Here is a 15,409-nt window from a genome sequence, read left to right as displayed (position 1 = left end):
GAAAGCTACAAAGACTTTTTAAGTTACAAAGTAGAATTATATACTTATCCAACTTTCTCCGCATGTTAACATCTTTTAGAACTATGGTACACTTGGTCAAAATTGACAAAGATTAATCTCACTATTCTGGTATTTAACCAGTCTTTCATATCCTTTTTCTCTTAACAAGTTGTAGAATATCAGATTGTATTTAGTGGGTTTTTCTTCAAGAGTTGAAAAAAATTACAAAACATAAGATTAAACATGTTTAAGTGAACAATTTGGTATTAAACAACTACTACCTTTAGCTTCAAGACATTTCCCAGGCCTTCATAACCACCAAACCGCTTTCTGCTGCCCCTGCACATACTCTGCTCCAAAACCACTACCCACAGACCTCCGGTCAGATTTTAATGTACCCATTATTGTCCTGTCTGAAGCCCCTGTCAGACTTGGAAGGTTTTTTTTTGTTGTTTGCTTTTTTAATTCTCCTGTCTATTCATATCCCATCTCCCAACCCATGGCACAGATTAGGTTCTGAGTAAATTAGTTACGCTGGATTAAATTCCCACTGAAATGAGAAAACAAGTCTGATGCTGAACTCAACAACTCTAAAGTGCTCAGTCTGCGAAAGGGGACTTAATTTATTGTGTTAGGCCATTGTGGTGGTGTTTTCCTTGATGCTCATTGTTCTTTCATCAATGAACCAGAGCCAAGTTGGCCCGAGGAGGGTAACAGAACTGCAAAGTGAACTCGGGTAAAAGCTGGGGTGAAGGTACGGTTAAGCCCGCCTCACACTCCCGCAGAGATCCAACGGGCCCACGTGGTAGCTCTGTGGTCCAGCCAGCGCCAGAGAAGTCCTAGCACCCGGAGGGGTGGCTCTGAAGCCCGAGGGCATATCCGATTGGCCGGGGAGGGGGAGGGGCCTCGCGGGAACTGGCCAATTGTCCCTTGAATGCCCATGCGGGGCGTGGTTTCACGCTATGAGGGGCGGGCAGGAGGGGGGGGAGAGCTGCTTCCGGGTGAGCCGCCCCGCCCCCACGTGGGACCCGGAGCCTGGAGTCGGGAGACCGCGGTGGCTGCGCCAGCGGTTCGGAGCTCTGGCGAGTCAGGTAAGCGGGAACCGGCGTTCCAGGAGGTGGCGGGCTTGAGAGGGCAGCTCCAGAGCGAGACAAGTGCTGTTGCACCGAGAATCTCGCATCCCAAGATTGTGTTGTGCCCCGAGGATTGTGTTGTGCTGCTGGGGGTGAACCTCCCTCCCCCCCCCCGCCCCAGTTGCCCGGCGCTTTAGGCTTTGACAGCCCGGCAATACCTAGGGTCGAGGCCTGAATGCAGGCCCCGTTTCTCATCTCTGGAGACTGCCAGGCAGTCTCCATCAGAGCGGGGTCAGAGGTATCTAGCGGGCTGGAGGAAGGAGCTGGAAACAATAGGAGCCGCTTGTGCTAGGAGTCCCATCGCTTTGTCCCATTCAGTCCTTACAACAACTCATTGAGGTCGGGTTAGGTCCCCACTTAGCAGATGAGAAAACTGAGGTCACATAGCTGGAAATAGAATTTGTCACCACATCTCAGACTCCAGAGCCCACATACCCTGCTACCAGCAGCAACCAGATTCAGAATTACCATTACGCCCCCTTTCTTCCTTGATCCATAAACACAGCTCTGCTGGGAAGAAAATTTGAAATCTACGTTACAGTTATGGTGGAAACTGAGGACTAGGCTGCCCAACACCCGAATTCTAGTCCAATCTGCAGCTGACCTGCTGCATGAACTTCAGTCAGTGTTTCTCCTACTCCGGAGCCCAGTTTCAGCCTTGTTTGAATGATGTAAATTCTAAGCCAAGATATTCTAGGAGGCTGTGGAAACAGCAGCTTCTCCTTCCAACTCCAGATGACTATCTAACCCAAAGATTATCAAAGCCCTAGGGCCAGGTGAGAGTCTCCCTCTTCCTTTTATACCTAAATTAAGTTCTGGTCCAGCGGGCACAAAGTATTCAGAAAATGCAAATAGACCACTAGTCTGTCCCTTTGCAGAAACTGCCAGACAGCTGCTGTTCTGAGTCTTTGTGGGACTTTGGATTTCTCAGGCTGGGCCCTTCTACCTAGCTGGCCCTCTTAACTGCCTCCTCCTCAGCTGGTACAGCGCCTACCAGATCTGCCAGCAGCTCCAAATGCTCTGTGCCAAGAGCACAGCCTCTGGAATCCTCTGGAGCACAACCTGGGGCTCCTTCACAACCACTCCCATAACTCAAATTAAGTTACACCAGGTGGAGGGGTTTGTTGCCAAATCAAAAGGAGATTTCACAGTTATTGTCAAGAGCTGTGCTTTGGTGTCCTTGAAGCTGTGACTCCAGAGACACAAGCCCTGGGCAGCCTTCTGCTTAGGATCTGTGTGGTGGTTATTTTATTTCTCTCCCACCAAAGCTGCCTGGTGGACAGGGACCTCACCTCAGGTATCTTGAAACATCTATGGCCTGCATGGCTTGAACAAATGCCTTCCCCTCCATGTGGCACAGGAGTACCAGCAACAAATAGTAATCAAATGAACCACATATTTACTGTGAAGCCCCTTGATGCCAGATTCATATCTCACTTTTAATTTTCTGCATAGCCCTGCAAGTTTTGGAATATTAGCCCACTTCATGCATTATGAAAGGAAGGTTCTGAAAGGCTACCAGCCTTGAGCTGAGCTAAAATCAGACCTGGGCACTATTTGACTCTGAAACCTGTTTTTTTAATTCTCTCTTTCCCTTTCCTTTGTGGGTGGAGTGGAGTGGGATGGTGTATGTGTGTGTGTTGATGTGTTGATCCTGGGGCTTGAACACAGGTCTTAGGTGCTGTTCCTACGCTTTTTTGCTTAAGGCTAGCACTCTACCACTTGAGCCACAGCTCCACTTCCAGATTTTTGATGATTAATTAGAGATACATGGATTTTTCTGCCCTGGCTGGCTTTGAACTGAGATTCTCAGATCTCATCCTCCTGAGTAGCAAGAATTACAGGCAGGAGCTTGAAACGTGATTCTTTCTAAGCCACTGCTTGCCAGCAAAGCTAACCTGTAATGACATGAATGAGTGGATGTGCTAGACCTCATGGTAGCATATTCCTCTGAATGATGTGACATAGGACTTAAGCTGAAAGGTGCAAGTTTCCTTAATTTGGGGGGAGAGAGTCCCTTCTCCCAGTGGGAAAGTGTTCCAAATTTTGAGGGTTTTTCACAAGGCACACCTTGGCCTTGTGTACAGGGTTTGTTCAGGACATTTTGCAAAGATGTTTACTAAGTACTGTTTGTAACTGACTGCATCTGTGTGGTAGAGGTCACAGTGCACTAGAAGCCAAAAAGAGCCTCAAGGTCAATTCCTTCCTCTGTGCCTCACTCACTGCCATCTCAAGACCATCTTCCACATTAAAATGGAAGGAATTAAGTGGGATCGCTAATTTTCAGTCTTTAAATTCTTTCAGCACTGAGATCTGTTTCTCAGTCTATTGTCTTTCTGACCATCTCTCACCCCCCCGATGAAAGTCAGTTTGCAATGAATCTGCTCTAGCTTCTCTTCCCTTCCCTACCTCTCCCAGGATCCTCAGGGTGAAACTTGGACAGCCCAGCTCCTAGCAACCCTGCGTCTGGTAAGCCAGGAGCCTGTGTCTGTGTTCCCTTAGGCTTCTAAAGGATGTTCCTTTAGGACAGTGGAATACAAGTTTGAATTCCAGAATCTAGGGTGTGCTGCAAGAGTTAAGTACAGGGGAATAAGAGCATAGACGTGGTTGTAAAGTTTTATTTAGCCAGGTGCCTCATACCTGTATTCCTAGCTACTTAGCTACTCAGGAAGCTTAGATATGAAGATTACGGTTCAAAGCCACCCTAGGCAGGAAAATCTGTGAGACTTGTATCTCCATTAAACTACCAGAAAAAGCTGAAGTGGAACTGTGTTTCAAGTGGCTGAATGCTAGCCTTGAGGAAAAGAAGCCCAAGGACAGCACCTAGGCCCTGAGTTCAAGGTCCCCAGGACTGGCGCACGAGCGCACGCGCACACACACACACACACACTCTCTTTTTTCAGAATGACTTTGAACAAGTCACATAACTCCTTTGAACCTTTGTTTCCTTATCACTAAAAGTCAGGACAGTTCTTGCCCTTGAACAAGATAATAGAAATATAAAGTTCCAACTCCAGGGCGCAGCACATTACTGATACATGAAGTATAGTTTCTGTTATTTTTTCTCCAGCTCTCCATACAAAGCAGAAACAGTATGGTGAGAAGAGACACCTACTGAATCAAATGTTTACTAGTAATATGGAGGTATAGTATGTACAATCTTGCACTTGGGGTCTAGACCAAAGTTAAACCCTAGCTGCTAGTACACACTAGCTGTGTATTCTTGGGGAAGTAACTTAACCTCTCTAAGCCTGCTCCTGGCAGACATGAACGAAGTCTTACAGAAAATAGACAGACTAGACCTCCTATCTGCTGAATGATTGTTGAGACAGCCCTGGGAAACTCTGGCCTGCCTGCATCCAGTGATGAGGCTGGCCCACCCAGGGGTGTGGTAGCTGAGTGAGACCTTGTGTAGCTCCTGATAATTCCTACCCCAGCAAGGAGGAAGATAGGATAAGAGGAGCCCCTGGGCTGATTGTAGGGAAGCTGAAGGGGCCCAGGGGACAGGCAGAAAGACTGTACCAGCACACTGACCACCAGTGTTCTAGTCCTGTTTTTGCCTCTTAACTTAGGTAAGTCCTTGCCCTCTCTGTAGCTTGAGCATCCATTTGTACAAGGAGCAGTTGGGCTAGGGCCTACCAGTCCCTGCAGCTCTAATTTTCTCCCTTTGCTTGGCTATTCATTGTTCCTCCAGGCACCTCTAAAAGGAAATATCTAAAATGGAACTCTTCCCAGTCATCTCCCACTCTAGTTTCCCATCATCTTCTGGCCTGGCCCTGGCCCTGCTGCCCTCCAGGTCAGGCGAATTTGGAGCATTTGCCCTAAGAGACTGACTCTTGGCTGACTCAAGATGGCCCTTCCTTCCTGCCTCCTGGCTCCTCAGAGCCTCTGTGCTCCTCTGCTTCCTGTCTGCTCTGTGCAGCCACAAGATTTATCTTCACAGTGGCTTTGGCCACAGCTTTACTCCCTGCTCAGAACTTTTTCCTGGCTTATTCTGGCCCTTCTTGTCCCCTCTTCTTCTGCCTATCTTCAGGACAGTGAGCAGCCATCTCCCATCCCCTTACCTGAAGGCACACTGTCCTCCCTTCCCCAGCCTGGCTGAACGCATACACCTGCAGAACAGAATGCAAACCCTCCCAACTCACATGGGACCCAAGGCCCTAGTGTGCCAGGCTCCTCACTCTGCAGTGCACTTTTAGTCAGCTTGTGAACTTGGGAGGAAGTCACCTGTGAATATGCCAGCTCCCCCTGGCACATCATACAGGCTCAAGGCACAAAAGTGATGCTCTGCTTCTTTCTGTCTTCTGTCCCTCCCTTGCTTGGCATGGTACTCATACTGTCTTCTACTTCATAGTAATCAGTGTTTACTAGCAGAGTCCTTGGGAGGGAGAGGTGAAATGAACTCATCCTGGGCCCTGCCCTGCAGAAATTCCTTCTACTGGCATGAGATAAGCTGGGCCACAAGGGCTGTTTCATAAGACACACTGCAAAGCAGGAAATATCAGCCCAAGAGAAGGAGAAGCTAGAGGCTTTGGGTGTGGGAGGTTGTGCAGAGAACTCAGTCTTTCCAGGTAAAGGGGACAAGGTGCCCTTGTGTGGGGACGGCAGCTGGGTGTCTGGCCCTCTATTGGCCTTACAGGTACTATTTGGTGGCTTTGTATATGTTGTGCCCAGTTCAAAGACCATACACCAAGGAGTTAGCAGCACTTTTTTTGATGAAGGTAGAATTACAGGATATTTTTCTCTTTTTGCTTACCTGTATCTTTCTAAGACTTCTGCTGGGATCATAGGGATATGCAAAGTTAAAATCTTGGCTGGACCAGTGCTTTTTGAAGTATGAGTAAGCAAGGATGCATTCTGGTTTTCTTTCTTTTTTATTTCCAATCCTTTGGTTAAATAACTAGTAACTTGTTACATTTTGTGTGTGTGTGTGTGTGTGTGTGTGTGTGTGTGTGTGTGTGTGTTGTACCAGGGTAACTTGTTACATTGTGTGTGTGTGTGTGTGTGTGCGCGCGTGTGTGTGTGTGTGTGTGTGTGTGTGTGTGTGTGTGTGTGTGTGTGTACCAGTCTTGTGGTACTTGAACTCAGGGCCTGGGAGCTGTCTCTGAGCTTCTTTTGCTCAAGGATAGCACTGTACCACTTGAGCCACAGCTCCATTTCAGGCTTTTTGTAGTTTATTAAAAATAAAAGAGTCTCAGGCTCAGGAGTCTAGCTCATGCCTGTATACCTACCTACTCAGGAGACTGAAATCTAAGGGTTAAGGTTCAAAGCAAGCCTGGGGAGGAAAGTCCATGAGACTTATCTCCAGTTAAATTTAAAAAGTTGGAAGTAGAGCTGTGGTTCAAGTGGTAGAGCTCTAGTCTTGAGCTCAAAAGCTCAGGGACAAGCACCCAGGCCCAGACTTCAAGTACTAGGACCAGCAAAAAAAAAAAAGTCTCAACAACTTTCATTCCCCAGGCTGACTTCAAACCCTGATCCTCAGATCTCAGGCTTCTGCCTAACTAGGATTGCAGGTATGAGCCACCAATGCCCAGTGTAAGTTGTTACTTTTGTGTGTCAGTACTAGGGCTTGAATTCAGGGCCTAGGCACTGTCCCTGAGCTTTTTTTCTTAAGGCCAGCATCTACACTTACGGCATAGCCTCCACTTCCAGACTTTTTTGTTTTATTTCTGATTTTTATGATTTCTTACCCTTAATTGAAGATAAGAATCTCACAAACTTTCTTGTTTGGGCTGGCTTCTAAGCATGAGCCTCAGATCTCAGCTTCCAAAGTAGCTAGGATTACAGGTGTGAGCCATTGGCACCCAGTTTTCCTAGATTTTTTTTTTTTAATCAAGACTAGCACTCTACCACTTGAGCTATGGGTCCACTTCCACCTTTTTGGGGTGGTTAAATGGAGATAAGAGTCTCATGAGCTTTCCTGCCCAGAGTGGCTTCAAATTACAGTTCTTAGATCTCAGCCTCCTGAGTAGCTAGGATTTCAAGTGTGAGCCACCAGTGCCCAGCTTAGTTGTTACTTAAAAAAAAAAAAAATGCTGGGAATGTGGCTCAGTTGGAAGAGTGCTTGCCTTGAATGCATGAGGCCCTGGGTTCAATTTCAGCCCCACATACACAGAAAAAGCCGGAAGTGGCACTGTGGCTCAAGTGGGAGAGTGCTAACTTTGAGCAAAGAGCAGCTCAGGGACGGTGACCTGGCCTTGAGTTCAAGCCCCAAGACTGGCAAAAAAGGGGGGGGGGGCGGGGCTGGGAAGGTGGCTCAGTGGTAGAGTGCTTGTCTTGCATGCATGAGGCCTTGGGTTTGATTCCTCAGCACCACATAATCAGAAAAGCCAGAAGTGGTGCTGTGACTCAAGTGGTAGAGCACTAGCCTTGAGCTGAAGAGCTGAGGAATAGTGCCCAGGCCCAGAGTTCAGGCCCCAGAACCGACCAAAAAAAAAAATGCTGGGTGCTGGTGACTCCCACCTGTAATCCTAGCTACTCAGGAGGCTGAGATCTAAGATTGGTGGTTCAAAGCCAGCCCAGGCAGGAAACTCCATGAGACTCTTATCTCCAATTAACCACCAGAAAATGGAAGTGGCACTGTGGCTCAAGTGGTAGAGCGCTCACCTTGAACTGAAGAGCTCAGGAACAGCACCCAGAACCAGAATTCAAGCCCCACGAACAACAGCTATATATACAGACAGACAGACAGATAGATAGATAGATGCCAGACAGTGTTCTGTCTTTAGATCCAGATTCCTCTGAAGCTTCTGAAGGGTTCCTTTCACTCCTCTTACCTTGTGGACCAGCAGGGATGTGGAAGAGCCATCTTCTAGATGTGAATATAGGATTCATGTCTCATGGTGTCCTGTTGCCCCCACAGAGCTGAGTCCCAGCACACAACCCAGGAGCCTTGATTGCATCCAGCTGACACCCTTACCATGCAGCCCCAGTCGGTTCTGCACAGTGGGTATTTCCACCCACTGCTTCGGTTCTGGCAGGGAGCCAACACCACCCTCAGTGCCTCCAACCTCATCTACCCCATCTTTGTCACGTGAGTCCCCAGGAATGGGCCTGGTCTGATCTGCCCAGGGTGGGGGGCAGCGTGTGACTGAAGCAGACATCAGTCTGATGATCAGGGGTTAAAGTGGGCTGACAGTTAGAATCAGAAGTGTTAGAAGTGGCCTAAAGGTTAAGAATAGCAGTCTTAGGGGAAGTGGCACTGTAGCTCAAGTGGTAGAGCGCTCGCCTTGAGCTGAAGAGCTGAGGGTCAGCGCCCAGGCCCAGAGTTTAAGACCCATGACCGACAAAAAAAAAAAAAAAGAATAGCAGTCTTAGGGAAATGAGCTCACCCCATTTGTAAAAGAAGTACCTTTGCCAGTTACCCTGAGCTTCTGCAATAGGTTCTCTCAGTGGTATAGTACTATGTATGTTAGACATGATTGTTAATAATAATCATGCAATCGTGATTATTAATGATAGTAACAAACATTTGCTGAATACTTACTGTGTACCAGGTACTGTGCTAAGCACTTTATTCAATCTTTTTTTTTTTTTTTTGTGCCATTTCTGGGGCTTGAACTCAGGGCCTGGGGCTAGCACTCTACCATTTGAGCCACAGTCCACTTCCAGCTTTTTTGTAGTTTAATGGACGTAAGAGTCTCACAGATTTACCAACCCAAGCTGGCTTCGAACCAAAGTCCTCAGATCTCAGTCTCTTTAGTAACTAGAATTATAGGCATGAGCCGCTGGGCCTAGCTCAATCTCTTTTTCGTTCTCTTCTTTTTTTCTTCATTCCTTTCAGCATCCACATGAGAGATAAATAGATATGTCAATTCATGGCAAGGACTTTTGTCTATTTTGTTCACTTAAAATAGTACCCAGTAGATAATAAGTACTTAATACAGTCAGGTGCTGGTGGCTCACACCTATAAGCCTAGCTGCTATGAAGTCTAATATCTGAGAAAGTCTGTGAGATTCTTACCACCATTTAATCACCAAAAAGCTAGAAGTAGAGCTATGGCTCAAGTGGTAAAGTGCCAGTCTTGAGTAGAAAAAGCTAAGGGATAGCTCCTACACAGATCCTGAGTTCAAGCCCCCAATTCTGGCACGCGCCCATGCACACACACACACACACACACACACAAAATACTCAGTATATTTTTGTTGAAGGGACTAAGGTTCAAGTTGGCCAAAGTTGCCCAATAATCAGAATGCATGGGATAGGAAGACAGGACCTTCTAGCTTCAAAGTCCAAGTTCTTAAGCACTGATTCTTTCCTGTGGTTACTGTTCTTTGAGTACAGCTGCTCTCACTGCCACTGTTATTCTTGTTGTTCCTATTATTCTTATTTTAGGCCCTGGGCTTGGCTAGGCAAGGGCACCAGAACCTGAATTCCACCCCCATCCTTCCATCTCCACTCCTACTTCCCTTCCCAGCTTCCTGGCCACCCCTCCCACTCACCCTACCACCAATGGCCCTTCCCACTGCCCCCATTCCATAGCCCGCCTCTCGCTCTTGCAGGGATGTTCCTGACGACATCCAGCCCATCGCCAGCCTCCCAGGAGTGGCCAGGTAAGAGATGGGCAGGGAGGGTAAAAGGATGGTGTGGGAAGAGATTTCATGGTTGAGGGTACCAGAAGGAAGCAGCAGACCCAGAAGGCGGCAGATCCAGACAGGTAAATTGTAGCTCAGTGAGGATAAGGGTTTTCTGGGGACTGAAGCTATAGCCCAGTGGAGGAGACAGCCTGATAAGATAATGCATACTCGCTCCATCACCTTGGTCACCATAGCAAAGGCTGTTGCAGAGAGAAGCTGAGCTAGAGGGAGAGTTCAGTAAGAGAACCTTGGAGGTTCACCCACAACTAATTCCATAACCCTGCTGCTTTGGTGCCTGTCTTTGGGTGGGTGCATTCCTCCCTGTGCTATTTGTGGGATTTTATGCCCTCCTGCTGCTGTGTGTAACTGTGTGTGTGGGGAGGGAGGGATTAGAGGAACCTGCTTACTTCAGTCCCTCTCCCTTCCTTCCCCTCAGGTATGGAGTGAACCGGCTGGAAGAGATGCTGAAGCCACTGGTGGAAGATGGCCTACGCTGTGTGCTGATCTTTGGTGTCCCCAGCAGAGTTCCCAAGGTGAAGAATCAGAGGAAGGCTGAAGGAGGGAGGCTGGGCCAGAGTGGGCTGAGGTTTACACACTGGCTTAGTCCTCCCCTCCTACTTTGTGCTAACATGGGTGTCATTGGTCGATGACCATCATGACTGCTCTTAAATAACACTTGTGTAGGGCCAGGAAGTTAAGTAGGGCTGTAATACCCTAGCTAAATAAGTCAAGCCCCCTCTCTGCATCTTTGCTGGCCTCTCTGCAAATGGGCTGGTCCCCCATGCAGTGGCTATGATGTAATTAAAAGAAAGGGCCTGGCTGTGCTCTACCAAATGTGGCTCCCAGATCTTCATATGTCACACATACCATGTTCTTCTAGGATGAGCGGGGCTCCTCAGCAGACTCCGAGGAATCCCCAACTATAGAGGCAATCCGGCTGTTGAGGAAGACCTTCCCTAGCCTCCTGGTGGCCTGTGATGTCTGCCTGTGCCCCTACACCTCTCATGGTCACTGTGGTTAGTTCCTCCCCTCCCTCCCACCAGCCCTGCAGGCACATACCTCCACTTGCCCACCTCACCCCCAAGCTGGGCCCAAAGTGTTCTGGAAACCCAGCCATCTTGTCCCACAGGGCTTCTGAGTGAGAAGGGAGCTTTCCAGGCTGAGGAGAGCCGCCAACGGCTGGCTGAGGTGGCACTTGCCTATGCCAAGGCTGGTGAGTAAAGTCCCCAGTAGGGACTGGGAGGTGGCAGAGTGGGTAGGAGGGGTTGGGAGTTCTGAACGCCACCCTCTGCTCTCCAGGATGTCAGGTAGTAGCCCCGTCGGACATGATGGATGGGCGCGTGGAGGCTATCAAGGAGGCCCTGATGGCACACGGACTTGGCAACAGGGTACTGGCAAGGCGTGCAGGGAGGGACATGGGCAGGGAGGAGAACACCAGGACAAATCCTGCCCCCGAGTACCAAGAATCAGACAGCACCAGATGAGGACTTTAAGAGCTGTCTAGACTTTTCCTCAAATTTGGGAAACCAAGGCTGTGAGTCTGCAGTGAGTCTGGGCTATCGGCACTGCTTCCTAGCTGAGCCCCTGTATCCTCCTCTTTTCACCCTGAGGCATATAGAAAGGATTGGCTGGGCCTATACCCCCACTGTCTCTCCATACAGGTATCAGTGATGAGCTACAGTGCCAAATTTGCTTCCTTTTTCTATGGACCTTTCCGGTAAGTGGGGCAGGCAGGGGTCTGTTACTTTATATGCCACTTGGGGGCAAAGCTGGAGTCCATCCTGGTGACTTTGCAGGGATGCAGCCCAGTCAAGCCCAGCTTTTGGAGACCGCCGCTGCTACCAGCTGCCCCCTGGAGCCCGGGGCCTGGCCCTCCGTGCAGTGGTGAGTGACCAGAGCCTGGGTCTCCCCAACCCCAACCTCAGCCTGTCCCCTTCCAGCGTTGTCATCCCCTGCCCCCCCCCTTTTTTTTTTTTTTGGTCCGGTCTTGGGGCCTGAACTCTGGGCCTGGGCGCTGTCCCTCACCTCTTCAGCTCAAGGCTAGCGCTCTACCACTTGAGCCACAGCGCCACTTCCGGCTTTTTTCTTTTTGCTTATGTGGTGCTGAGGAATCGAAACCAGGGCCTCAGGCATGCAAGGCAAGTGCTCTACTGAGCCACCTTCCCAGCCCCTCTGCCCCCTTTTTTCTGCATCCTTCAGGACCGGGATGTTCGGGAAGGAGCCGACATGCTTATGGTAAAGCCAGGAATGCCCTACCTGGACATTGTACGGGAAGTGAAGGACAAGGTGAGTACGAGGCAAAGGGAGCGGCTCAGGGGGCTCAGAGCCTTCACCTGTGGATACAAGGACTTAGAGGGAGGGGCTCTGAACTCTGAGTTGGAAGCACTCTTCCCCAAGCAGTCCTTCCCTCTCACTCCTCCCAGCTAACAATCTAGCTGCTACACCTGAGTTTGCAGGGGTCTTTCAACAGCTCTGATTGAACAGCCCTAGAACAGGCTGGGCTGCCAGCAGCCGTGATTCAGAATAGGGATCAAGACCATCACAGCATGGGCAGAGAGGGAGGGACACTCCTAGAGCACATGCACCCTCCACTTTAACCTATATATCCATGACTGCTTTCCTTTAGCACCCTGAGCTCCCACTTGCTGTGTACCATGTGTCTGGAGAGTTTGCCATGTTGTGGCATGGAGCCCGGGCTGGGGCCTTTGATCTCAAGGCTGCCGTGTTGGAGGCCATGACCGCCTTCCGCAGAGCAGGTAAACAGGCAGGGTGGGGTTTGTGACCTGCCATGGGGACTGATGGGCACTTTGCCCAGATAGGGAAACAAAATCATTTGAAGCCTGCACTCTTTGCCTGAAAGTTCTGATTTCTTCAGCCTCCTGAGTAGCTAGGAGGGACAGGCATGAGCCACCAGCACCCAGCACTTGAACTCCATTTATTTATTTATTATTTATTTATTTATTTAGGTGCCAGTTCTGGGGCTTGAATTCAGGGCCTGGGCACTGTCCCTGAGCTTTTATGCTCAAGGCTTTTTTTGTAGTTTATTGGAGATAAGGGACTCACAGACTTTACTACCTGGGCTGGCTTTAAACCACAATCCTCAGATCTCAGCCTCCTGAAGTAGCAAGAAGTATAGGTGTGAGACACCAGTGCCTAGTTTCTACTTCTTTTTTGCTTTGAGAACTTAAGCCATTTCTGTCCACTTTCAGGCCTCTATCTGTAAACTAGGGTACATGGTTATCCTGAGGATTCAGTGATACTGTGGGTATTTGACATATACTTACTTCTCCATAAACAGGAGCACGTTTTGTTACTATTGCATAGCATCCTGGTCATTGGGATGGATTCCAGCTTCAGCTCCAGCTTTGGGTGCAGGGGCAGCCAGAGTTTTAACACTAGACCCTGACCTACCCCATTCACTGGAAAGGTGCAGAGAAACAGGAAGCAAAGGGGCTGGGAAGGTGGCTCAGTGGTAGAGTGCTGCCTTGCATGCATGAGGTCCTAGGTTCAATTCCTCAGTACCATATAGGCAGAAAAAAAGCTGAAAGTGGCGCTGTGGCTCAAGTGGTAGAGCATTAGCCTTGAGCTGAAGAGCTAAGGATCAGTGCCCAGGCCCAGAGTTCAGCCCCCATGACCAACAACAAAAAGAAACAGGAAGCAAATTGGGTACTATAGCTGACCACTGATCCCTGAAGGGAGACAGTGTGGCCTAGGATCAGCCAGTTTTCCTAGATGCCATAAGGTGACCTCATGGCAAGGAGAGAGGTTTGTACAGCAAGAAAACAGAGATACCACATTTTAAGAGGAGTCTTTATTAAAAGGCCAGTGACTGCATGGTAGACTCCTGTCTCAAAGAGCAGCAGCCCCCCACAGAACAGAGCTAGTACATAGCTTTTAAAGACAAAAACCACATGCTTGGAGTAGTGACTAAGCCTTAACAGCCTTATCAGAGGTGTTATACATAAAACAAAACAAACTAGATAAGGATGATACTTATGTCTAATAAGCGTGTTATACATAGGCAAAACCAGCTATCCAGGGGAATAATCAGGGCCATCAGGACCCCAGTTATCTAGGGGAAGTATGGCTTTCCTGGAGCTCAACAATTCATGATACATCTGTAATCCAAAGAATGTCCTCTGTCACCTCTAGAGTTCGCAGAAAGTCCTCATCTTCTATTAACTTTATTTATTTATTTATTTATTTATTTATTTGCTGTTCCTGGGGCTTGAACTCAGGGCCTGGGGACTATCCTTAAGCTTCTCTGTGCTCAAGGCAAGTGCTCTACCACTTGAGCCACAGTGCCACTTCTGGCCTTTTCTGTTTATGTGGTACTGAGGAATCAAACCCAGGGCTTCGTGCATGCTAGACAAGCACTCTACCACTAAGCCACATTCCCAGCCCCAATTCTATTAACTTTTATTAAGATGTCCTTATTTCTAGAGGAGGTCTCAGCATGTCTATAGCTCAGTTTCATTGCAATGCCGGGCCTTGACTTCCACATACCAGCATAGGAAGGGAACTTGGAGTCACCTGTCTCACCCCCTGCATTTCATGCATTGGCAAACTGAGGCCCAGAAAGAGAAAATGCCTAACCCAAGGTCTGGAGATGACTGAAACCAGGCTTAGACTTAGGCTGTGTCCTTACAGGCTGCAACCTTCATGGTGGCCTCCTTGCCTGAGCCTCGTTCGTCTCCCAGGTCTGCTCAGAACTGACACCTTGTTTCCTCCCCTGCTTCCCCACACAGGTGCTGATATCATCATCACCTACTACACACCTCAGCTATTGCAGTGGCTGAAGGAGGAGTGACAGAGAGGACAGGACTCAAGAGCCAGACTTTGAGAAGGTTCCCAGAGCCATGGAGATGTGAAAACCAAAGTAAATGCTGCTGTTTGAACTGTGCCCTGTGCCCGATTCCTGCCCACATGCTGGCAGAGGCCCAGCACCCTGAGTGGTTTATGCCGCACACCAAACCTTAGCAGTCACAGCTGCAGCCTCACATGCTCTTCCTTGCTTGCTCAGGCTCAGGCCTGAGTCTCGTCTCCCCACCTCCCACACTTTTCAGTTGTGGCTTTAGCAAACTGCAACCTAGAGTCCCAGGCATAAGCCTAGGGCCTAGCAGAGGGGCTTGGATCATTAAGCCAGAGGAAAGCAGTTGGCTCAGGAAAGCCTAAGTCCTCTGACAGTAGATCAGGAGTGAGGCCTAGCTTGACATCTGAGTTTAGAGTTGAGCTGTGTTGTGATTCCAGAGAAAAGCATTTCCCACATAGACCAGTGATCACCAGGCAGCCTGAAATCTGTTCCACTCAGAGCCATAGACCGGGGAGAAGATTTATTAACAAGGATCGAAATCCAGAAGCAAGAAGGAGTTCCTGACTGCTGGAGATACAACCACCAGCAAGGCTTTTATTCATGAGAGAAGTTTTGAGAATCTCAGCTCTTCCTGGGCACAGTGCAGGGTGCTATGAATGTGACAACAAAGGCAACCAGCTTGTGTCTTCATGCAGTTTATGCAGAGAGAAAGGGGGAGATAAGAAAACAGACTAATAAAGCAGTTATAAATAATGATAAGTATTTTAAAGGAAGAAAAGGGTTTGAAAATCAAAGGGGAGAACCCTCTGTTTTTTGTTTCATTTTGGTTTTTTGGTGGCACTGAAGATCAAACCCAGGCCCTGTATAGGCTAAGCAAGTACTCTAC

At 48.7% G+C, this 15,409-nt stretch overlaps 1 protein-coding gene across 1 annotated transcript; it reads left to right on the top strand.

The window, feature by feature from the left end:
- Positions 1 to 994: 994 nt before the first annotated feature.
- On the top strand, positions 995 to 14,613 carry Alad (aminolevulinate dehydratase). Its single transcript, XM_042695328.1, has 12 exons — positions 995 to 1,091; positions 7,996 to 8,166; positions 9,636 to 9,686; positions 10,147 to 10,243; positions 10,591 to 10,726; positions 10,840 to 10,923; positions 11,010 to 11,098; positions 11,372 to 11,427; positions 11,507 to 11,594; positions 11,910 to 11,996; positions 12,337 to 12,466; positions 14,459 to 14,613. Exons 2-12 carry the CDS (start codon positions 8,054 to 8,056, stop codon positions 14,518 to 14,520), a joined length of 993 nt encoding a protein of 330 aa, XP_042551262.1. The 5' UTR covers positions 995 to 1,091; positions 7,996 to 8,053; the 3' UTR covers positions 14,521 to 14,613.
- The last annotated feature ends 796 nt before the right edge of the window (positions 14,614 to 15,409 follow it).

This window comes from Dipodomys spectabilis, unplaced genomic scaffold (genome assembly GCF_019054845.1).
Source record: "Dipodomys spectabilis isolate Male_0828 unplaced genomic scaffold, ASM1905484v1 ptg000006l, whole genome shotgun sequence".
In the NCBI taxonomy this organism is placed as follows: Eukaryota; Metazoa; Chordata; class Mammalia; order Rodentia; family Heteromyidae; genus Dipodomys; species Dipodomys spectabilis.
The sequence above is the reverse complement of the archived record's forward strand: the minus strand, read 5'-3'. Positions and strand labels throughout refer to the sequence as shown.